This window comes from Vespa velutina, chromosome 2 (genome assembly GCF_912470025.1).
Source record: "Vespa velutina chromosome 2, iVesVel2.1, whole genome shotgun sequence".
NCBI classification, from domain to species: Eukaryota; Metazoa; Arthropoda; class Insecta; order Hymenoptera; family Vespidae; genus Vespa; species Vespa velutina.
Window position 1 is genome coordinate 18,169,046 of NC_062189.1, and position 23,585 is coordinate 18,192,630.

Consider the following 23,585-nt stretch of genomic DNA (forward strand, 5'->3'; position numbering starts at 1 on the left):
TTCTTTGAATAAATTTATACTTGTAAAAATAACATTTTTAAATATCTCTTTTAAACCTGCTTTTGTACATGTAAAGACAATATATATGGAGAGAACTTAAAAATATGCAATAACCATGTGTTTATATTTTTAAATTAATTGATATCTTTAATATAGTTTGTATAAAATGAATCAATGAAATAATAAGATATTTCAAAAGAAAAACATGTCATCTTGTTTGAACTGCTGCTTCTTTACGGGCCGCATCTTGCAAAAGCTGTGTATCCACTTCATCTCCAGGAAGTTGTACGTATCGTACTACTGATCCACGAATAAAGCAGTTCTTTACTGATAGCTGAAATGTAACACATTGTTACAATAAATATGATCATTAAAAAAAAAACAAAATTAAAAAATAAAGATGAATATTATCATTTAAAAACAATTGAAATGAAATATCATTAATTAATATTACATACCATATGAGGATATTTATCTGGATCTGTTACACTTATATCGGTCAATTTTATATTAAGATATTGGTCCACAGAATGTAAAGTACCGCAAATGCTGCAAATGTATATCTACGTTGTATATTGTTGTTCTTGTTGTTGTTATTAGACAAAAAGAAAAATTGGAATAAACATTACCTGAGATCATTTTTTAATTCCACGACTACATCTTTTCCAATTAAGGATTTGAAAAATGAGTAGAACAACTAAAAGATATTTATTATATATATATTATTTTATATATTATAATATTTGGTTTTTTTTATGTGTTCTCAAATATTTATAAATTTAAATTCGAACTTACCATTTTTATATGGAATTAATAACGTCAAATATAGATAATTTTATTTGTCTTAATCGTTTGGATTCTATTTATCGTTGTTTATAAGAAAAAATCAATAAATTAGAATGAAGTCATTGTCATGACGTCTCAAGATAAGGTTAGATTAATGATGCCGGTATAATATTCGTCTGCACTCTCATCAGGGCCGCCAAACTTTACGGAAAACGCGCGCTAACTTTCTTAAATTAGTTTACTATTAAACTGTACAGATAGAGCTCTTTTAATCATCCACATCGACATATGATAAGATGTCTATGTAATAATTTTAATTTCAGATACCTTTTTCTGATTTATTCGATATTAACATTTTCATATTTTATTAAAAATAAATAAACGATCAATTATATCATTTGTTATAATTTGTAAAATTATATTATTTTGTAAATTAAATATAAGGGATATATGTATTATATGATTAATATCTTATAACAGTGAATAAAGTAAATAAAAATTTGAAATATTTTCTTTAACAATTGGGAAGGCGTAGTAAAATATTAGTACATCATGCAATCGCCAGAGGTGCTACATGACACTATTATTCAATTTTTACGAGTTCCAACGTTTCGATTAGGCGTCTTCGTGTTGTAGGCATAAAATGGTTAACGTAGAGGAAAAAAATATAAAGAAGTAATTTTATCAATATTTATTTGACGATATTACTTTGATTGGCTGAGTGATATACGTCGAAAGAAAACGGTAAGAGTGTTACTGAAAATTAAAATTTTGTCAATATTATATAGTTTATACAGAAATAGTTTTCCTCGTGTTTTAATACTTTCATCAGAAAACTAATCATGACAACAATTCAATATTATCATATGAATTTTTTGTTTTTTTTTTTTTTTTTTTTTTTTTTTTTTACAATAACAAAGTTATCGAAGTATTGTTATGTATATGGTTGAAATATTAATACTACAATAACCATGTGAAGATATTGTATATCATTTTAAACTTATCTTATTATCATAGAATGAATATTATCTTTGACAAAATGATGATTTATATGTAAAAAAAATGTTCTTATAATTGTATGAGCAACGTGTAAAAATTGCATGCACATAGATTATTTTTGTCGCTAATGTTATACGCTACACTTGTGATACATACTAAGTTTTCCTTTTGGTCAATTTTATATTCCATATATTACATTCCATATTTGTGATACATATATCATATTAAAGTATGAAATTTTTTAATCTTTTTTATTATCAATTACAACACTAACATTAATTTATATTTTTCTTAAATATTTAAGAATAATAAATTAATTAGATACCTCATAAAAGTGTAATCATAGAAATTGAGCAATGTCATTGATTGATAAAATAACTGATAGATTTAATAAAAGAATTGATAAAATTAATAATATTATCATTATTAATTTTATTATTACTGTTTTGATAATATAAAATATATATATGAAAAAGTACCTTTCATTTCATACAATTAAACATATTTGAAATATACATGATATAATGAATAAGAAAAGATGAATTATAGAAAAATGAACTACATTATGGATGAATAATAAATAAATGCTATAAAAAAGCTAATCAGTGAGCTGTATGTATAATGTAGACGATTATTACATAACAAAGATAATCATATGACGTAGGTTTTTTCTTTTTAAATAAGATAATGTAAAATTACTTTTAATTGTAATGGGAAACTACATACTTAAAAACATTGAAGATAAGTTTAACAAATATTAACTGATAATAAAATAGTTTCCTCAAGGTAAAAACATATATATACATGGAGTGTTGACAAAATTGTAGTTAATCAAGCATTTGAGCGGAAGAAAAAGTAGTCTTACTAAAGTAACTATTTCATGTGCTTGTTTCGCAATATCTCATCGACGTCATTTTATATATATATATATATATCAAAGAAATTTAGTAAGTATATATATTTATTAATTGTAATAGAGTTTGTATCTTATCTTTCTCGGTTGAACAGTTACGTGAATCATAGCTGTTTATCTATTTTAGGGGGGCAATTAATTCATATGAATCGATGATTATTTCTTTATTATTTCTACGAATGTGTTTATAATATTGTTCGAGGGTTTAATGTATGACGTGCACGTTTTTTGAGAGCAACTACAGATAAAATCTATCTACGTATATAACGTCACATGTTTTTGCGCGCGCTTTGATTTTAAATTAATTTCTTACAAAGAAATTTCTTTAAGGTTTGGCCAAAAATGCAAATGAATTTGTATTAATGACTAATGGATCTTAATGAGATTGCAAATATTTCCTCAAATAAAAATTCTTTCAATTTATATTAATATGATAAATATACCACAATTTAAATTTATAAGGGATTGTCGGAAGTAAATGAAAAATTTATATGTGTGATAATTTTCAAAATTTATTAATTTATTCAATAAATTTTTAATCTTTTTAAAAATTTATTTTCTTTTATACATATATCTCAAAAATATATCGAACATAGAAGAGAAATTCATTTGTATATTCGTCATATCTGGCACATAGTTAGCTGCTTTCTTTTACTAAAGAATTATTTAACGTTACTTGAAATTACAATCACGTAATATAACGTTGAATAACGACGATTCGATTGAGAAAGAATAAACTATTATAATAACGATTAGAATGATAAAGATGCATGGCTCGAAGCGTGGAGTAACCTTCCTTGTATTTCAAATAGTTCCGGGAAAAGTCAGCTTACTTCGATAAAGGTGTACCCAAAATAAAAAGAAAGAGAGAGAGAGAGAGAGGAAGAGGGGGAAAGACAGACAGATAGATAGAGAGAGAGAGAGAGAGAGAGAGAGAGAGAGAGAGAGAGAGAGACAAGAAATGAAAGAAAGAAAGAGATAAAAAAAGATTCTACTCAAATTTTATCGTGGTCATCAGTCTCGTTCAAACGTATAGACATTTTGAAAGTTTCCTTTTCAAACGATCTAATGTATATCGCCATTCTAACTATATATTCGTCGTCAACATAAGTCACATATTTCGTTTTCCCCCTTTCGTATTGATTTTTCTTTAGTCTCTTTCATCATTTATGACTCATACATTTAAATAAAATCAACATTCTATATATTATCATTAAGAAAATTCTATTTCATAAATTATTAACGATATAATCTATCGATTTTGTCGATATAGTTTCTTTCATAATAACGATGTTGTATTTTGAAATATACCAATGTCATATTTTTTCGTAACTCTAATTTTAGTTTTAGAAATTTTTCTAGTTTTCTAATTAGAGTTTTTTTTTTTTTTTTTTTTTTTCTAGTTTCAGAAAATTAAGTATGATACCTATTTTGATTGTAAATATAATTCAATTATATTTTTCTTCATAAAATATATATCTTATCTCAAAGAAGATAAAAATGTAATAGACATATTGATATGTATACTACGCATTGGATAACCCTGAAAGAAAAAAATAATTGAATCTAATCATAAAATTCATTTGAAACTTTAAATTGGGTTATTTGATTTGTTAACGAGAAGTCATATCAACTTTATTTATTAACTTACACGTAATTATTATCAAGAAAATGATGAATTATTGGTTAACCCTCCGTAATGTCATATTAATCTGACGTCATACATTTATATGAATAAATATATAGTTACATATAATAGATATTATACGTATACAGAATGGATTTATTGTTCCTAAATAATTTTAAAAATCGACTTTTCGAGACTTCTTTCTTTTCCTTTTCCTCAGATTATGATAAACTTAATAATATAATTGTACAAGTTTAGCTTGTAGTTTTGCAATCTGGAAAAAAAAAAAAAAAAAGAAAAATTAGCTTAAAAAGTCTTGAAAAAAGAGTAATTAAAGTATTTAATTATACCAATATTAATGATTCTATTATAACTTTCGAATGAGTGAATTTTTTCTTTCTTTTTTTTTTTCTTTTTTCTTTTTTTATTTTATTTTTTCCTTTTTTTTTTTTTTCGACAGAACAAAATTATTGAATAATAGGGGAAGGTTAACGTATAATTTATTTTATACGTTTGATAGTGTCTTCTTCGATCATATGGTTTTTCGAAAAGATAAATGTTCGTCTATTCCGCAGTAAGTGTTTAATCAGTATAAATTTTCATGATTACGTAATCTTCGATTATGGATTTCGTTACTTTTATCGTTCTTTTCTTCTCTTTCATCGTTTCTCTTACCATCCAGATCTTTGCTTTCCATACAAAAGCACGGAAACCACGTACGTAAGCGTTTAGGATAAACATTTCGGATGAATTTAGAATATCTTAGAACGACGACAAAGCTCTTATTTTGGTTTTCTCGAAAAGATAGGACGGAGAGAACGAAGGAGTTATTTTGAAATATTCTCTGTGTTTGGGAAATAGTTACGTCCGTTTCTAATCTTCTTTAGACCGTGAACTTGATTTAAGAGAGAGAAAGCGCGAGAAAAACTTTCGGATGTATTTCTAAGACATACACACAGACACACACACACAGAGACGCGCGCGCGCGCGCGCGATCTATTATATATCTTAGAAAGAGAAATTTCTTTTTATTTGCTATGAAATATTTTTGACGAAATTGAATAGGGCATAATTAAATTTTTTACGTCTAACGTTTTGTGTCGTTGATTATGAATCAAACAATAATTTTCACGAAGAATAAACACAAAGAGAAAGGATATTATATGATGGCCTTCACATACATTTTTTTTTTTTTTTTTTTTCCTTTTGGATCATTAGCAAATAAAAAAATCATAGTAAACTATCGCTTAACTACATTCTTCCTTTTTCTTTTTCTTTTTTTCTTTTTTTTTTTCTTTTTTTTTTCTTTTTTTTCCCCTTTCTTTCTTAATGGCAAACGCGTCCTGTTAGTTGCATAAGTTTCATTTTCACTATTAGCTCTAACGAGATAGTATAGTAACATACTTATCAATTGCATTTACTATCGATTAGGAAATTTTATACATGTTTGATAATTAAAATATATAAACACAAATTCACTTTTCACTCGTTGTACAATTATAACATCTATGCTTGATTATATTAACAAAAGAAAAAAAGGGGGAAAAAAAATGAAAAAGAAAAACAAATAACAAGACTATTTTCAAAAATGTGTCATTACTGAAAGTTTTCCCATAAAATTTGTTTTTAAATTTATTCATCTGTGTTAATTAATTCACGATAAGAAAAAAGGTATTTAATCTTGTTATTGACAAGAAAAATGACTCCTTCATGTTTTCTTATTTTAATTTTACTTATTTTGTTTTTTTTGTTTCTTTGTTGCCGATAATGCAATATCGGATCTATATTAAAAGACCAACCCCAACTAAAATAATAAGTTTGAAATTCAAAATTAAGTAATAATATATAAAAATAAATGTATAATTTAAATATATATTTTTTCAATAAACATTAACCTTCTTTTTTTTTTTTTTTTTTTTTTTTTTTTCGATAAGTTAATAGTTATATCTGGTAAATTATATTTAATGTATATAATTATATAGATATAATATATTTACAAAATTTCTATTCTATTCATTTCACAATGTTATTTTAAATGACTTATCAATATACTTTGATGGCCAACGGTTAAGAATTATTTCAAACATTTAAATTTTGTTAATATAATAATAAAGCCAGAAATAGAAAAAACATAAACGATTGATTTAATTATCGTATGAATTTCACTGTAAAAAAAAAAATGTAAATAAATACTGGCAACAACTTTCATGTATATCCCCGAAAATCAAACGTTCCGTTTGGTTTTTGTATTTTAAATGGTGGGGAGAATCAGAAAGAGAAGAAAAGAGAATCAATGAAGGAGACCTCGATGCGATGGGCAGTATAAGTTCATTTCTGTTCGTTGGCTCGAGTGCAGACGTTGTCCGTTGATCGTCGTCTTCGTCTTCGTCTTCGTCTTCGTCTTCGTCTTCGTCTTCGTCTTCGTCCACGTCTTTGTCTTTGTGCCTTTTAATTTGTCGCGTTATAGATCATCCTCGCCATCGTCGTCGTCCTCGTCGTTGTTGTTTGCGACAGCGTTTCTTACGAATTCACGTTCATTCGAAAAAGACTTTCGGTTCTCTTCGACCGTGTAGTGTCGTCTTACGGTTTCACCTTGCCACTTTCTATCCGATTGCGTTTGTTAGTTCTACCTCTTACTCCCTTCTTTCCCCTCGAGATCGCTTCTCTGTCACTTTCGACGAAAGTAAGAATTTGACGAGGAGTCTACGAGAGTTTTCCGGCACGTGAGTTTTCGCGCGCTCTTTGACATCCATCGTTTAACGGGATTTTACGTAAAAATCATCGTGAATTTTTTTTATTTTTCATTCGAAAAAGATATAAAAGAAAGAGAAGAGAGAAAGACAAAAAAGAAGACATAAAAATCAAGGTTTCTGTTAGTGTTCTTGAGAGGTGGACGTCTTGTCATCTTTGTCAGCAGTAAAGTGGACGAAACTGGTTAGTATGAACGTATCATATAGAGGAAGAGAGAAAACGAGAGAAATATATATATATATATTTCTCTTCTAAGAGCCAACTTTGAGCTTCTACGAAACAGTTTATTTTTTGAAAAGTTATCTTAAAACATATATATATATATATTGAAGGGAATTAAATCAAAATTTTCGTGCTATTATTTCTTATATACATATATGTATCTATCTATATATATGTATGTATGTATGTATGTATGTATGTGTGTGTGTGTGTGTATGTATCCATATATATAAAAAGTATTGTCAAAAGCATGATAATTGCGACGTTGGATAGTGATTTTACCTCCAAAAATGAATTTTGACAAAAGAATAACATTTGTTTGTTGAACATTTCATTTCCAAGAACGATGAATTTGATTATATCATTATTGTTGTTGTATTTCCGCAATTACGTATTAATATATTTTATACGTATTCTTATAATAATCCTATTAAAAAATCGTCGAAAAAGAAGGGGGAAAAAGAAAAAAAGAAAAAAAAAACCAGAAAAATAGAAAGCAACATGATTAAGAACTAATAATTAATATACGTGTACCCGACTAATCTTCAAACTTATTTTTCTCGAAAACGAAGTTTTAAATGAAAAAAAAATATTATTCTTTTTTCCTCTCTCTTTCTTTCTTTTTTTTTTCTGCTTTTTTGCTTTTTTGAACTATCTCTCCATGTAAAATCATCAATCGGTCGCTTGTATCATGATTTACATGACACTCTGTATATGCATCTCATCATAGAAAAGTCGAGAGCTTTTTTCTCCTCTCCCTTTTTTTTTTCTTTTTTTTTTCTTTGATCCGCATATGAGTAATGTTTTTATTAGAAAATAATTATTTTCTTTTATCAGATCTGTTTATAAGAAGAAAATTGATGAAAATAAACGTCGTTTGTTCGCGAGGTCATGCATAAAAGTGGAACACACGATCGAAAGTCTGTTTTTATTATATTTCTATGATCCGTTCAAGTTCAAAAAATCTCTTCGGCTAAAAAAACGATCTCATTCTCTCCCGACTTGTTCTCGTAAGCGTTCGAAGGAGAAACGTTAGATGGAAAAGTGTGTATAAAAGGAAAAAAGATAAAGTGTGAGAGTGAACGAGAGAGAGAGAGAGAGGGGGGGGGAGGGTAAGAGTGAGAGTGAGTCCGACATTCAATTGCAGGCATTGCAACATTTGCATTTGTGTAAAAGGTGAATGTCAAAGAAAGTGTTTGTAAAAATATATTATTTTTATATATATATATATATATATATATTACATATATGATATATATATAAGAAAACGTAATAATTCTCGAAAATAATTTGTATACGTATAAGAGATGCATGCGGTTTTGCGGTTTAACGCAATTACGCCAGATGCTGTGTAATTTTCTTTTTTAATATTATTGCTTTCATTGAATTACGCGTTTTTGAGGGTTAAAAAATTAAATTGCTCTTTTTATTTCCTTATTTTTTTGTTTTCTTTTTTTAATATTCATTTAAACATAATTGTTCGTAAATATAGTATCATGCAAATATACATACATATATATATATATATATATATATATATATATATATATATATATATATATATATATATTCATTATTAAAATAGATATAAAATTTAATAGTAATAAGATTTCTATGCCAATTTCTACGTTTATAGCTAAATTCTATGTTTTATAATTTATTCTTATTTATTTGTAAACAGTCAAAAGACACGTAATATTTTATATTTATAAATTTCGAAATAGTTGTTTCAACTTAATTAGTAAATTTTTGAATTAAATTTGTTATAACAAATATTATTAAATATTCATCATTAACACGTTCCGTGCCAAGCCATTTGAAGATCAAGTTTAACGTGTACCACCGGTGGTACACATGGCACGGAACGTGTTAATCATGAGAAAAAGATAATTAATTAATTAGTTATGTACAAAGTCTTATCTTAAGAGTTATTTTATTAACTATTCGAAAGTCACCGATCTCAACAGACGTGTATTTCTTTTTCTTTTTTTCTAGTTATACGTAAGAAAATAATGAATGATAAAATTCTAGATCGATACTATACTTGTGCGATTTTTTTTTTTTTTTTTTAATATTACTTTTTTCTCTTTTCCTTTTATTTTTGTGAATAATTGAAAAGAAAAATTAGTAAAATATTTATAATTATTCATTATGTTATAAAACAGGTTATTAATAATGCATTCATTAAAGATAAATAATTTCTTTTGGTAATCAATGTCATTTGATTTCCATTCATTAATCGATGTCAATTAGAAAATTTTATCATTTTTTACTCTATTCTTTTTTTTTATTTCGTATATTATATTAAGAAAATTAGATTAAGAAAACATTCTCTTAAAAAACTTGCATGTCCTGATTTTATTTTTTCCTTTTCTGTTTCAGTTTATTATGCATAATTTTCAAATATTTTTTCGCTTATTGCTCATTTATTATTCATAAGATTTATTATTCATAAAATTTATTATTCATAAAATAAAACAATCCATTCGTAAATGCAATATTACATAATGTAATAGATCACAATAATATATCAATATTAATTTTATTCTCGACATTCCATTTTTATTTTTTAATTATATTTGTTTTTACATTGTATCCACCTTTTATTTCTTTACTCTTTTTTCTTTTCTTACTCGAGAATTGACGTAATTTTTCTATTTTTTTCTGTTTTTTGTTTCGAGTAAAATGCTTTCAAATGCTTAATCTTGATACTGAAAATATATTTTATAGATTTGGATATTGGAAGGAAAAAAGAAAAAGAAAATTGGACAAAATGTTAGCAAAACTCTTTGAGGTACATGGCAGGTTTTGTGCTAGTCATCCATTAGAGGTGATTGTAACAACATTGACTCTAACAGCTTGTATGTTGAACATGGATACTGGAAATGGACAAACTCACGATGCTGATGTTCTACCAGTAACAGTAAATTGTCGGCATGGTCGATGTAACCCTGACGTAAGTAAATAGTATTACAAAAATTAATAGTTATATATATATATATATATATATATATATATATATATATATATATATATACTATATATATATATTTTTTTTTTTCAATAAAATGTATTTTTGATCGATTAGGATTTGAACGCTGTGGAAATTATAGTAATGACTATAATAAGATGTCTCGCAATCCTTTTTACATATCATCAATTTCGAAATCTTCAGAAACTCGGTTCAAAATATATATTAGGTAAATAAATTTATAATGATAATTCGATATTATTTATAAAATTTCACTTTTATGCATATTAAAGATTAAATGTAAACGACAATTTTTATAACAAAAATCTTTTTTTATAATATTCCATTTGAATAAATAAATATAGATATTAAGATTTTATTAATTATTTTTTTATGTGCAGGTATCGCTGGCTTATTTATAATTTTTTCAAGCGTAATATTTACATCTAGTGTCGTAAATTTTGGTCGTAGCATCTTCGATCTAAAGTAAGTTCTTTATATCATAAAATTAAATACATTATTGTAATAAACAAATCGTTTAGATTTATTTTATTTTATTTTATTTTATTTTATTTTATTTTATTTTTTTTTTTTCTTTTTTTGACATCACAATTCTCTAAATTGTTATACCTCATATATTTTATATATCAAGTATTTCGTAATGATGGGAATAAGAAAATATATTTCAGTTAAGGTAGTCGACTTAATTCTTTATGCAAAAATTTGTTTATTTATAGGGATGCACTCTTCTTTTTCTTATTATTGATTGATCTTTCGAAAGCTGCTATATTAGCACAGTTCGCATTAAGTTCAAGAAATCAAGAAGAAGTACGCACTAATATTGCACGCGGTATGTCTCTTTTGGGTCCAACCATAACATTGGATACTCTAGTCGAAACACTTCTCATTGGAATAGGCTCTTTATCAGGGTTTAAACGATTAGAGACGCTCTGCAGTTTTGCATGTCTTGGTGCAATTGTGAATTACGTTGTGTTCTTGACATTCTATCCCGCGTGCTTATCACTCATTCTCGAGGTAATTATTTGAATAAAAAAAAACAAAAAACTCTTGATCATTATAATATTTATGTCAAGCGCGTATTTAACATTTCACATTTGCTGCAGCTTTCTCGAGGAAGTCACACTATGGGTCCATTAACTGCAGATAAGATTTTTATGATGTATTCTATAAACGAAGAGGAACAAAAACCAAATCCTGTAGTAGAACGTGTTAAATTAATTATGATTGCTGGTTTATTCGTGGTTCATGCAAACAGGTATTTTAACAATAAATTTTCTTCTAACTTGAAAATAATCTATCTTTCATACATCGCAATCTTTCAGAATATAACACAGTAAGCTCTCTATAAAATTCTAAGAAAGGAAAAAAGTTATCGCGGCCATCTCTAACCTTTGCTACACACATTTCTACGTTTGCAATTGTGTAGCAGTATTTATTCTTAAATTTAACGGGTCAGGTTCACATTGTGACACTGACATAGGTATACATCTAGTTCATATTCAATGAATGGTTTAACGTCATTGTGAAATATGATATATTTCGAACATTTCTACATATTTCGCGGGATTTTACAATCTAGTGTGAATAACTATATATATATACATATATATATATACATATATATATATATATATATATATATATATATAAAAGTTAAAATATATATATAAATATATATATATATATATATATATATATATATATATATATATATATATTTATTTATTTTAACTCTTTAAGTTTAAACTTCCGTATTCTATACACAAGATTTTTTTACAGTCAGTTTTACAAATATTTACAGATTTCAATACAAAAATACGCCGTAGATCTTATGATTTTCTTCTTTTTTAAAAAAAGAAAAAATGATAAAAATAACATCAGATAAAAGTCATATCGAAAAATAATATATATAAATATAATGTCGATCCATAGTAAGTTTAAATATTACATGAGAAATGTATTGGCATTCTATACAGAGTAAAATGAGAGTTTAAAAATAAATATCACATAGTTCTAGTATCTTTTGTCACGTTACTATCGTCTCTTTAAGTCTACTTCAGTTTAAGAAAAAACGTTGATGGAAGAACATCCTATATATAAACAAAGTATCTTATAGTGAACATCCAATTTATAATTGAATATACTAATGTAGTATTTAAATGTAGATATCTATATTTTTCATTGTTATATTTGTATTCTATATTTCATCATTCTTTGGTTGCAGCCGTTGGCCATTTAAAAGTAGTGGAAGTGAGCATACAGTGGAAGGTGCAATTCCAACCAACTCACATATTGTAGTAAACGCATATAACGAAACAGATAAACATTCAGAGATTAAAGAATATTTAATGAATTGGTTATCAGTTAGTGCGGAAAATATAGTTATATTAATTCTACTTTTGGCATTGGCCATTAAATTCATTTTCTTTGAAGATAAAGGAGACATAGCAAAACAATTGAGATTCCAAGAAGATAATACAGAGAACACAATAGAATCAGAAACTATTACTACAGAAAAGATGGATGTTTCATTAAGGCGACGGTTCGAAGGTACAATGTCTATTCAACGATCAGTCTTTCCATTATCCGAAATAAATAATGATTGGATAGAAGTAATAAACGAGCACAACGTAGAACTTGTTGATAAAGAAATACAAACTGATGAAAAAATGAATTCTACGGATACATCAAGTAATAAAGATTCATCACACCAGCATATTGAACCAAGAAATTTAGAAGAGTGTCTTGAAATTTATCGATCTGAAGTAAGTAAAATGTAAAATAAGTAAAATTTCTTTGTTAATTATTAATAAATATTATTGTAAAACGATATTCCTTATTTATTTCTAGCTTGGAACAAACGCACTAACGGATACAGAAATCATTAATTTAGTACAAAATAAATATATACCTGCATATCAATTGGAAAAAGCTGTTGGAGATATGGAAAGGAGTGTCGGTATCAGACGACTCTTATTAAGCACTACTGGAAATTTTACTGATGATTTATTGGAAATACCATATAAAAATTATGACTACTCAAAAGTACTAGGATCCTGTTGTGAAAATGTTATTGGTTATGTACCAGTACCTGTTGGCATTGCCGGACCTTTATTAATCGATGGAGAATATTTTCACGTTCCTATGGCTACGACCGAAGGTTGTTTAGTGGCATCTACTAATCGTGGTAGTAGAGCATTATTAAAATGCGGAGTAACAAGCCGTCTATTAGCAGATGGTATGACAAGAGGACCGGTTGTTCGGTTTCCGAACATCGTCAGAGCAAGCGAAGCCATGTCATGGATGCAAACTCAAGAAAACTTTCAAAAAATGAAAGTTAGTTTTGATCAAACTAGCAGATTTGCTAGATTGATTAAAATCCATGTACGAAATGCAGGAAGACATTTATTTATTCGCTTCGTAGCCAAAACAGGCGATGCTATGGGAATGAACATGCTTTCAAAGGGAACAGAAAAATCTCTACAGACAGTGCAATCATATTTCCCTGATATGGAAGTTTTATCTCTCAGTGGTAATTTCTGTACAGACAAAAAATCAGCCGCTGTAAATTGGATTGAAGGTAGAGGTAAAAGTGTAGTTTGTGAAGCAGTGGTGCCATCAGAAATAGTGACAAATGTACTAAAGACATCTGTTCATGCATTAGTGGATGTCAATATAAGCAAAAATTTGATAGGATCAGCAATAGCGGGTAGCATAGGAGGATTTAATGCTCATGCCGCGAATATAGTGACTGCCATTTTTATAGCTACTGGACAAGATCCTGCACAAAATGTGACCAGTAGCAATTGTATGACACTGATGGAACCATGGGGACCAGATGGTACAGATTTATATGTCTCTTGCACAATGCCAAGTATTGAAATAGGCACCGTGGGAGGTGGAACAGGACTTCCAGCACAAAGTGCGTGTTTAGCTATGTTAGGTGTGAAAGGAGCAAATATAGAACAACCTGGTGAAAATGCCAGTAGACTAGCAAGAATAGTTTGTGCTACAGTGCTTGCAGGAGAATTATCTCTATTGGCTGCTCTAACAGCTGGACATTTAGTCAAAAGTCATCTTAGGCATAACAGGTATGTTATTTAAATTTCTTGATAATATTTGCTATACTATAATCTAAGAAATAATATTGATTTCAGATCATCGACAACAGTAAGTAATCCAATGAGCATTGTGCAAAGTACTAAAGAAGAAAAACTATCAGTACCAAGTATATCACTACCTTTACCAAAACAGTGTTCAGAATATTAAAGTAAGTTTTAGCATTATTTATGGTATACCTTTTAATGTGATTATGAAGAAAAAAAGGTAATACTGTATGAACTCTCACATTATTTTTTGTCTCCCAAAGAAATACAATGTTAAAATATAGATATTTCTTCCTATAAAAGATGAACATGACAATAGAACATCAAAAAACTTTTTTTAGAGAAAAATAAGCCTAAAGATAAAAGCAAATACGCTAATGTACATAAAATGTTTACTTAAAGTATAATTATTTTCTGTTGTTTAGTATCGTATTATTTTATGTCTAGATTTTTATTATGATCTGTGAAATTTATGAATATAAAATAATATTATATTATATTCATAAATTCACATGTACAAATGTATATGAAAAATTCATATTTTATTCTTTTTTATCACAATCAGAATATAGACATAAATAATTTATATATAGAAATTCCTATTTTAAAGATATTAGTGCAATATTTTTAAGTAAATGGTATTTCGTCTTAATTTTATCAAATAAAGACTGCACTGTGTAATAGGTCGAATATAATTATACTTTTAATATATGTTATTAAACAGATTTACTGTAACTAAATGCTGTGTTATATTAACAAACAAACGGTTTAATTATTATGTACATTATGTATAGTATGTTAATAATTATGTGCGAAATAAAAAATGTAAAAATCTACACTACTATATAAAAATAATAATGTTTCTAAATATATTTTGAGATTTTAATGTTTTCATTTACTTATGTTTGTAATTTCCTCGTTTCAGGACAAATGATATTAGAACTAATTTTTTTTTTTTATATAAAAATGTATGATACCATTGATATTTTTGGTTTCTTTTTCATATTTCTTAATGCGATATGAATAATAATATAATAATGACCTAATAATAAAAGCATAAGTAATACATTACATTTTTTCATATATTTCGTCATATCCACATGACAAACATGTATGGGAATACGTATCATCAGTCTCATTATAAGTTTCCTCTCCAAATTCATGAACGTGATTGGCCTTTGTCGTTTTATTGTAGAGAGAACTTCTTACTTGCATTCTCAGTCTTTTAATCTACATTAAATAAACGTTAATATAATATTACTATTTATATTTCACTTAAATTAAAATAAATTTGCAAAAAAAATTATTACAATAGAATTACCTTTTTATTAAAATGTTTTATTTTCGTTTCCTCTTTCTTCAAATCACGCTTTTCTTTTTCTTCTAACAATTTCTCTTCTGAGCCCCAAACTTCTAAAGCTCTTTGTTCTATTTGTAAATGTAAGTATAACTTCATTTCACCCCAACGTGGATTATGAGGATTTTTTCTAACGATATACTTTAATGCTGGCTCTCTTTTATCAAAATCATAATCTCTTAACAAATATTCTTGTTTAGCTTCTGATTTGGTGATCAAAGAATGTTTGTCTTCACTATCCCTAAAAAAAAAAAAAGATTAAAATATTTATAATAATAACAATACATCTTTTATTTCAATATTGATTTATATTACATACCTGCATGCATCACATACTTCCAAATTAAAAGTCTGAAGAAGATAAGAATCTTTAAATTCTTTATTACAATCATTGCAATGAGGTAATGAACTGATAAAGGGTGCAGGTTCTGTTACGATGTTTATCTAATAAAAAAAAAAAAAAAGATATTTCCAATGTATTTTTAAATCGGATTAATTGTAAAAAAAAAAAAAAAAAAAATAGAAGATCCTGAACAAAATAGAAATATTTATAGATCATTATTAATTTATAAATTGTTTACCATTTGTTGTTCCAATTCGTCATTTTCTTCTATAAGAAATCCACCTCCGCTATCAACAACACGTTTTCCTTGAACCTTTATTGCTCTACCCTTGGAAGATTCATCATTTTCACTTTACAAAGACAAAATAACAACAAAGTAAGTAAAGGTCACATTTAATAAACACAGATAATGTAGAAAAAAAATATTAGTTCAAATTTAAATAAAATGAAACACCAATTGTAAAGATTAATTAACCATTATTTGATTCTATTAATTTATATTTATAATATAAAATTAATTATAATTATTAAGTTAAATTAAATTAATATTAATTATTAAACGCATACCCTTTTGCATATGGATGAGCTACAAGTTTAGAATTTTTTAACAATAATGCCTTCTGTCTGTTTCTTTCAGCTCTATCCTTAAGTTCCTGTTTCATTTGGGATGATACATCTTCACTTTCAATGGAATTACTTTTATTATTTGCATTTTCAATCGACATTTTATTGCATTAAAAATTCTTCAAAAATAAACGGCTTATTAAATGTTAATATACTGTTCGTATATACTAATCCGTCCTAATGGCCTAAGATTAATACACTGAACGAATTACATAGAACGCGCCAATATTGTCTTCTTGAGATTCTAAACTCTCGTGGTAAAATAATATCCTGCGATAGATAATATTTGGACAAATTATAAAGTAGAGATAAAAGTTGAAATTATTCGATAGATTTAAATGAATAAACAATTTTAAAGAAAAAAAAAAAATAATAATTTAAATAAAATATAAAAAATTACAACTTTTTAGAATTTTTAATTTTCTTAAAAAAGAAAAAAAAAATTGTTCTTGCTTAAAGATAATTTAATATATCTAACGCTCATTGCGCTCACAGTTAATGGACAAAAATTAAATCAAATTAGAAGTTACATTAAATTCAAAATTATAACAAATCAAAAGTTTAATAATAAAATATATAATAATAATTTTAGTTATGTATTACAATATGAATTAAAAAGTATAATTATTATAATAAACATTCGATGTAAATTGATCAGAACGAACGATTGGTAGCATGAGTTGACGTTTCATTGAATATATCCATGAAATTTTGTCATTAGCAACATGGCGCGAGGCAGCAGTGCAGGCTTTGATAGACACATTACGATTTTTTCGCCAGAAGGTCGGCTTTATCAAGTAGGTAAGTCATAAAAAAATATTTTATTTAATATAATGATACAAATTAAATTTATTATGCTTTTCATAAAAGTTAAAATAAAAATTTTCAAGTTTTTACATTACTGTATCATGACATGGCGTATTCGAATTTTTCAAACTTATTTAATAATTATTTTATGAATTTCTTTTTTTACAGAATATGCATTTAAAGCCATTAATCAAGGAGGTCTAACATCGGTTGCTGTAAAAGGTGTAGATACTGCAGTTTTTGCAACACAAAAGAAAGTACCTGTAAGATAACCTCTTTAAGAAAAATTTTCAATAAGAGATCAGCTTTGAGCAATTATTCATTCTATGTTTGTATAACTTTTTATTACAGGATAAGTTGTTAGATGCTTCTAGTGTTACCCATGTATTCCAGCTTACAGAACATATTGGTTGTGTTATGACAGGCATGATAGGTAAGTTATTCATATTTTTTATATTCTTCTTATAAGAAGATTATAATTAACTATGATATTTTCTTTTTTTTTTTACAGCGGATAGTAAATCTCAAGTACAACGAGCAAGATATGAAGCTGCTCATTTTAAATATAAACATGGTTATGAAATACCCGTAGATGCATTATGCCGGCGTGTTGCAGACATCAGTCAAGTATATACACAAAATGCAGAAATGCGACCATTGGGATGTTCTATGATGCTTATTGCATATGATAGAGAAAAAGGTCCTTGTATTTATAAAGCCGATCCAGCTGGTTATTTCTGTGGATATAAAGCTATATCAGTTGGCGCTAAACAAACAGAAGCTAATTCTTATCTAGAGAAAAAGTTAAAGAAAAAACAGAATTACGATTTTGATGAAACTATTCAATTAGCTATTACTTGTTTATCTACGGTTTTATCTGTTGATTTTAAACCAACAGAGATTGAGGTTGGCGTGGTATCGAAAGACAATCCTAAGTTCCGGTAATTATATATTTTAATGATCTAGTATATAAAATATGTAATTTAATATTAATCTGTTATTTTCCTTTTTTTTTTTTTTTTTTTTTTTTATAGTGTACTGACAGAACAAGAAATTGATAAGCATTTAACAGCAATCGCTGAGAAAGATTGATGATTTTACATAAGGTTCTTAATAAATACATTAAAAAGGCTTCATTGATTTTATTCAATACTTATAAAATTCTGAATAAATGTATGTCAAAAAATGATACATAAGGTTTATCAGTAACTTAATAAACATCATATCCGAGTGATTTATATTAAAACATTTATTTTTCTGTTTTACCAAATCTAAGAATAATTGTGTAATGATTAAATAATTATTTGCCCGAGGCGGTTGCCAAAGGATTTCTAAGAACCAAAATGACAGAGTCTCCACGGAGGAACATTTTTGTGATAAGTCTATCCTTGTTAACTGGTTTTGCCTAAAAATGTTAAGTATACAAAGAAATTAATAGATATCACAAAATACACGTGACATGTAAAATAGTTACCTTCTTTTTTCCTTTGCCTGTACGTGGTAATTCGGTCCACATTTCTTTTACATTTTCTAATACCATATTACAATGTCTGTCAAATGCCTTTACTCTACCGAGTAACTTTTTATTATTTCTACAATTTATTAGTACTTGCGTATTATTCTTTACCGATTGAGTTAGTACTGAAAGGGGTCCAGTATTAAACTCTTCTTCTTCCCTCTTTGCTAATTCTTCTGGTGTCATTTCTGACTTAGGTTTTGTTAAGGATGACCTAAATAATAAATGAAATTATAAATAAACATATTATCACGTGACATATATATACTATGTTTTGCAATACCTATATAACCTATTTGAACAAAGCAAAAAAACAAAAATTTACTTTCTCAATTAAATTCTTATGGATTTTTATCGATACGAATTACTTACATCTTTTAATAAATCTTCGTAAACTTTAATAATTGAAGAAATTTCCAAAAAAAAGTACACTGCTTGCCTTCTTTATGGCGATGCGTTTATATCATTATGCGTTGTTTAAACGTATCCAAATTCACAGTCGACTATGACCGACTACTATTCGACTATTGACTATGTAGAATTATTTTCATGTAAGTTATGTCGTTGTTATCACGATGCACCTTCATGTATATAAGACTTAAAAGAAAACCGTTTCTTATCTCTCATTGGTTGATTATCATATGTGTGTATGTAATAGAGAGTTGTGCGAAAGAGATCATATAATATATACACATCATACATATACACACACACAAACACACATTATATAAATAAAGTTCGATAGTTTTGACAGTTCTTGTCATTATCGCAAAACTCTAAACACTATTGTTATTCTTATTAATTTCTTTATGATTTTTAAAATAAATATAATAACTAAAGAAATAAAATGTTGAATCTTTTGTATATTATTGTTCGTCGAATTCTTACGACATAGTATCCATATATAAATGTGTTAAGTTCCGCTTATGTGGTTCAGTCGGAGTTTGCGTTTTGTGATCTCTTTATGTCAGGTAGATATTATTTTGTTAAAATAAATTTCATTATCACGTTCAATTATTTCATTCTTTATATTATTTATCCTATCTTTTAGAGCTATACGATATATAAAATATAAATATAACAAATTTTATCTATATAGAATGTAAATATATAAATGATTATAAATCTGCACAATTGAACTGAGGATTATTTGGAAACAAAGGAATATCAACATGTGGAAACCTTTTGAAGCTGGAAGTTCTCCAATAGATTGGTGTGAGGGAAATTACAGTATATCACCCAGCATTGCAGAATTTATGAATACGGTTGGTGATATAATTTATATAAGATATATTATTATAATAATAATTTTCTTTGTTCATATATAAGTTTTATAGACCTTTATGTCAAAAAAAGGATGATTCATTTCATCATGATATATTTCCTTTGTCATTTTTATCATAAAAGAATTATTTTATATATATATATATATATATATATATATATATATATATATATATATATACACACACACATACACACATAAAGGATATAAAAACTTTTTTGTTTCAGTTGAGCAATGTAGTTTTTTTATTACTTCCACCTGTACTTATGCATCTTTTTCGTGATTATGGAAGATTTGTAAATCCAGGAATTCATGTAATATGGTTTCTACTTATGATAGTGGGCCTGAGTAGTGCCTATTTTCATGCAACTTTATCTCTAATAGGTAAAATGTGCAATAAAAATTAATAAGATATATATATATATATATATATATCAATTGCAATAAATGTTAATTGTTATTATTACAGGCCAGCTTTTGGATGAGTTAGCCATATTATGGGTATACATGGCAGGTTTTTGTATGTTTTTTCCAAGAAGATATTTTCCAAATGTTTTTCGAAATGACAGAAAACGTTTTTCAATGTTTGCTACGTTTCCGACTTTAATAGCTACTGGTTTAGCATTAGTACATCCAGCACTAAATGCATTTGCTTTAATGAGTCTTGGTATACCTGCATTTGGTTTTATGATAATAGAATTAAAAAGGTATACTTGATATTTGTTCATATTTTTTGATTATATTTAATATTTAGTTTATTTTAATTATCTTACTTCTTTTTATCTATACTTCTTTTTTCTTCCACCCCCAAGAACAACATCAATGAGGGTGTATAGATTAGGTCTCCGTTGTGGTGCTGTATGGATATTAGCTGTTACATGTTGGTTAAATGATCGTTTATTCTGCGATACCTGGCTGAATTTAAATTTCCCATATCTTCATGCTTTGTGGCATCTATTCATTTTTATAGCAAGCTATACAGCAGCAGTACTCTTTGCTTATTTTTCTGTCAAGGAAGAAAGACCACAACAATCGCCTACACTTCGATATTGGCCAAGGGATGATTTTGAACTTGGTATACCATATGTGACAATTAAAAGTTATGTTAAAATTGATACAAATAGCAACATATAATTAATATAGAATATTATAAATATCTATAAGGCTATAATGTGCATTTATTACTAAATTAATAAAGTAATAGTAGATTAAAAAATAAACTGGAACAATGGTGTGCTTAATAAGATATTTTGTATATCTATTTTATAAAAGATATGTTCTTATATATTTGAGCTAAATGTAAGATTGTTATACTGAGCAGTATATAAGAGATGATATATTTGTCATTGAAATTATTTTTTACGATTAGTTATTACAAATTTAATTGAAAATAAAATTTTATTTAAATTCTCTTTTATCATATATACTTATAGAAAAAAAAAAGTAGTCTTGAATAGATCAAATATAAATATATATGTGAAAATAATTAGCTTATTGAATTTACGATTATTTATAAGATTTTACATATATTAATTAATAATTGATTCTAAATATGTATGAAGAATTATTTTGTAAATGGCAGTTTTATAGTTTTTTATTTTGTAAATTAAAATATATGTTTTAAACTAAACGTCTTATTATATGTAAATGAAATTTACTTATACATGGAATGATATTGACACATGTGATGATATTTAATTATGTATCATACAGTATTCTGTAAAATTGCATGGCCACAGTATAGGAAATTTTTATATGTTTTAAAAGTACATTATATTCTCGAGCAAGAAAAGAACAAAATATTTTGTAGTTATATATAAGTATATCCTATATATGCATAACAAACACATATATATGGACTTACACATGTATATACTAAGATTGTGTATTTAGAATCTAGGGAAAAGCATATATATTTGAATACACATAAGACAAAGATTTGTATCAATGTATTAATTTATGATATAAATAATACATGTGTTATAATAAGATTATAATAAATATATAAACCAACAAAGTTAAATATGTTAAATCTTAATATAATAAAAATCATGAGATATAAAAAATATATAATTACAGACAATTTATAAAAATATATAATTATCTGAAAAAAAATATGATAACATATATTCCATTATTTATGGAAGTATTAGTAATTCTTTGTGTTATATTATTTGTCCCTTGTATTATCATAAAAAAATATTATTTACTCTCCTCTATAATATACAATATTATTATCGGTCTCATGAATTTTTACCTCATATAATAAATCTGGATTAGGCAATTCCTTTTTCAATTCATTATAAATATATATAGCTAAATTTTCAGTGGTCGATACAACATTTTTAAAATAAGATACATCTTTGTCTAAATTTTTGTGATCCAATCTATCCATCAATACATTTTTCATGTACCTTTTTAAATCAGATATATTCATAACCATACCAGTTATAGGATCTAATGGTCCACGGACTGTAACTTCAACTGCAATAAATTAAAAATTTTATAATAATACTCATAATTTTTAATTTATTATTATAACATAAATATATTTATATATTTATATCATAAAAAATTAATTTATTAAGTTTATATCCTAATTACCAGTATAATTATGTCCATGTCCCCAAAAATTGTTACATTTTCCATATATCATTTTATTTTCTTCATCGTTCAGATTATTACTATAATGATAAAAACAAAAACAGTAATACCTTAATAAAAATGATATATCTACTATTAACTGTTGTTAACCTTATAATATAATACATATATATATATATATGTATATATATATACATATATATTTAGATATTAATTATTGGTACCTGTGCAATCTATGACAGCTAGATATTGATTCCTTTCTCGTTAAATAAACAATTGGATGAGTCATTTTTATAAATTTCTTGATAGCTGACTTTTAGTTGACTCTTAGAATACGATTATACTATTATAAAAGCTTACAACAACTAGAATATCAAAGAACAAAAATTAATCCATATTGATGAACATTCAATCATAAAAAGTGGTTACTCAGAAAAACTCAAGGATAATTATTGAAAGTATTCTATTCGATGTAATACGAAGATCGTCGTAACAGCATTTTAATAAAATCTATTACATTCGTAAAGGAAGGTTATTCGAAATCATTACCAATTGAAATTTTACGACGAAACATAAAAGATTATTTTATCAAAAGTTTAAATACGTTATATATTAAATTTAAATTAAAAATTTTAATGAAGACAGAATAAAAA

At 26.3% G+C, this 23,585-nt stretch overlaps 7 protein-coding genes across 17 annotated transcripts; 3 read left to right on the plus strand and 4 right to left on the minus strand.

Moving 5' to 3' along the window:
• Window positions 1-1,157, minus strand: LOC124946600 (U6 snRNA-associated Sm-like protein LSm2). Its single transcript, XM_047487476.1, has 4 exons — window positions 796-1,157; window positions 630-697; window positions 459-549; window positions 1-334 (listed from the first exon to the last, which is right to left on the minus strand). The coding sequence occupies exons 1-4, from the start codon at window positions 796-798 to the stop codon at window positions 209-211; spliced, it is 288 nt and encodes a 95-aa protein (XP_047343432.1). The 5' UTR covers window positions 799-1,157; the 3' UTR covers window positions 1-208.
• Window positions 1,158-1,377: 220 nt separating this feature from the next.
• LOC124946587 (3-hydroxy-3-methylglutaryl-coenzyme A reductase) lies at window positions 1,378-14,903 on the plus strand. Of its 7 annotated transcripts, XM_047487452.1 has the most exons (11): window positions 6,605-7,048; window positions 7,140-7,259; window positions 8,136-8,474; window positions 10,029-10,254; window positions 10,387-10,498; window positions 10,671-10,755; window positions 11,007-11,304; window positions 11,394-11,545; window positions 12,515-13,055; window positions 13,141-14,381; window positions 14,448-14,903. In XM_047487452.1, exons 4-11 carry the CDS (start codon window positions 10,072-10,074, stop codon window positions 14,557-14,559), a joined length of 2,724 nt encoding a protein of 907 aa, XP_047343408.1. In that variant the 5' UTR covers window positions 6,605-7,048; window positions 7,140-7,259; window positions 8,136-8,474; window positions 10,029-10,071; the 3' UTR covers window positions 14,560-14,903. The 7 variants fall into 7 exon arrangements, with proteins under 7 accessions (XP_047343407.1, XP_047343405.1, XP_047343406.1 ...); XM_047487450.1 differs by lacking the exons at window positions 6,605-7,048; window positions 8,136-8,474 and adding an exon at window positions 2,611-2,732 and having other exon boundaries at window positions 14,448-14,902; XM_047487448.1 differs by having other exon boundaries at window positions 6,605-7,259.
• Window positions 4,395-16,964, minus strand: LOC124946593 (DNA repair protein complementing XP-A cells homolog). 3 transcript variants are annotated; one of them, XM_047487464.1, is made up of 6 exons: window positions 16,664-16,964; window positions 16,335-16,446; window positions 16,073-16,197; window positions 15,718-15,994; window positions 15,469-15,626; window positions 4,395-4,599 (listed from the first exon to the last, which is right to left on the minus strand). In XM_047487464.1, exons 1-6 carry the CDS (start codon window positions 16,819-16,821, stop codon window positions 4,542-4,544), a joined length of 888 nt encoding a protein of 295 aa, XP_047343420.1. In that variant the 5' UTR covers window positions 16,822-16,964; the 3' UTR covers window positions 4,395-4,541. The 3 variants fall into 3 exon arrangements, with proteins under 3 accessions (XP_047343420.1, XP_047343421.1, XP_047343422.1); XM_047487465.1 differs by lacking the exon at window positions 4,395-4,599 and adding an exon at window positions 10,377-11,454 and having other exon boundaries at window positions 16,664-16,962; XM_047487466.1 differs by lacking the exon at window positions 4,395-4,599 and having other exon boundaries at window positions 15,221-15,626; window positions 16,664-16,959.
• Window positions 16,965-17,361: 397 nt separating this feature from the next.
• On the plus strand, window positions 17,362-18,773 carry LOC124946596 (proteasome subunit alpha type-6-like). Its single transcript, XM_047487472.1, has 5 exons — window positions 17,362-17,521; window positions 17,696-17,790; window positions 17,879-17,960; window positions 18,039-18,468; window positions 18,562-18,773. Exons 1-5 carry the CDS (start codon window positions 17,446-17,448, stop codon window positions 18,617-18,619), a joined length of 741 nt encoding a protein of 246 aa, XP_047343428.1. The 5' UTR covers window positions 17,362-17,445; the 3' UTR covers window positions 18,620-18,773.
• Window positions 18,655-19,578, minus strand: LOC124946599 (probable small nuclear ribonucleoprotein Sm D2). The gene is made up of 3 exons (XM_047487475.1): window positions 19,416-19,578; window positions 19,002-19,257; window positions 18,655-18,932 (listed from the first exon to the last, which is right to left on the minus strand). Coding segments are annotated over exons 1-3 (363 nt in total). The 5' UTR covers window positions 19,418-19,578; the 3' UTR covers window positions 18,655-18,827.
• A 168-nt stretch (window positions 19,579-19,746) lies between these two features.
• LOC124946595 (alkaline ceramidase) lies at window positions 19,747-21,786 on the plus strand. 3 transcript variants are annotated; one of them, XM_047487469.1, is made up of 5 exons: window positions 19,747-20,014; window positions 20,095-20,308; window positions 20,556-20,712; window positions 20,798-21,035; window positions 21,141-21,785. In XM_047487469.1, exons 2-5 carry the CDS (start codon window positions 20,216-20,218, stop codon window positions 21,460-21,462), a joined length of 810 nt encoding a protein of 269 aa, XP_047343425.1. In that variant the 5' UTR covers window positions 19,747-20,014; window positions 20,095-20,215; the 3' UTR covers window positions 21,463-21,785. The 3 variants fall into 3 exon arrangements, with proteins under 3 accessions (XP_047343425.1, XP_047343424.1, XP_047343427.1); XM_047487468.1 differs by having other exon boundaries at window positions 20,143-20,308; XM_047487471.1 differs by lacking the exon at window positions 19,747-20,014 and having other exon boundaries at window positions 20,173-20,308; window positions 21,141-21,786.
• Window positions 21,787-21,906: 120 nt separating this feature from the next.
• Window positions 21,907-23,537, minus strand: LOC124957724 (6-pyruvoyl tetrahydrobiopterin synthase). The gene is made up of 4 exons (XM_047514949.1): window positions 23,482-23,537; window positions 23,157-23,297; window positions 22,933-23,012; window positions 21,907-22,812 (listed from the first exon to the last, which is right to left on the minus strand). The coding sequence occupies exons 2-4, from the start codon at window positions 23,219-23,221 to the stop codon at window positions 22,535-22,537; spliced, it is 423 nt and encodes a 140-aa protein (XP_047370905.1). The 5' UTR covers window positions 23,222-23,297; window positions 23,482-23,537; the 3' UTR covers window positions 21,907-22,534.
• Between the last annotated feature and the right edge of the window lie 48 nt (window positions 23,538-23,585).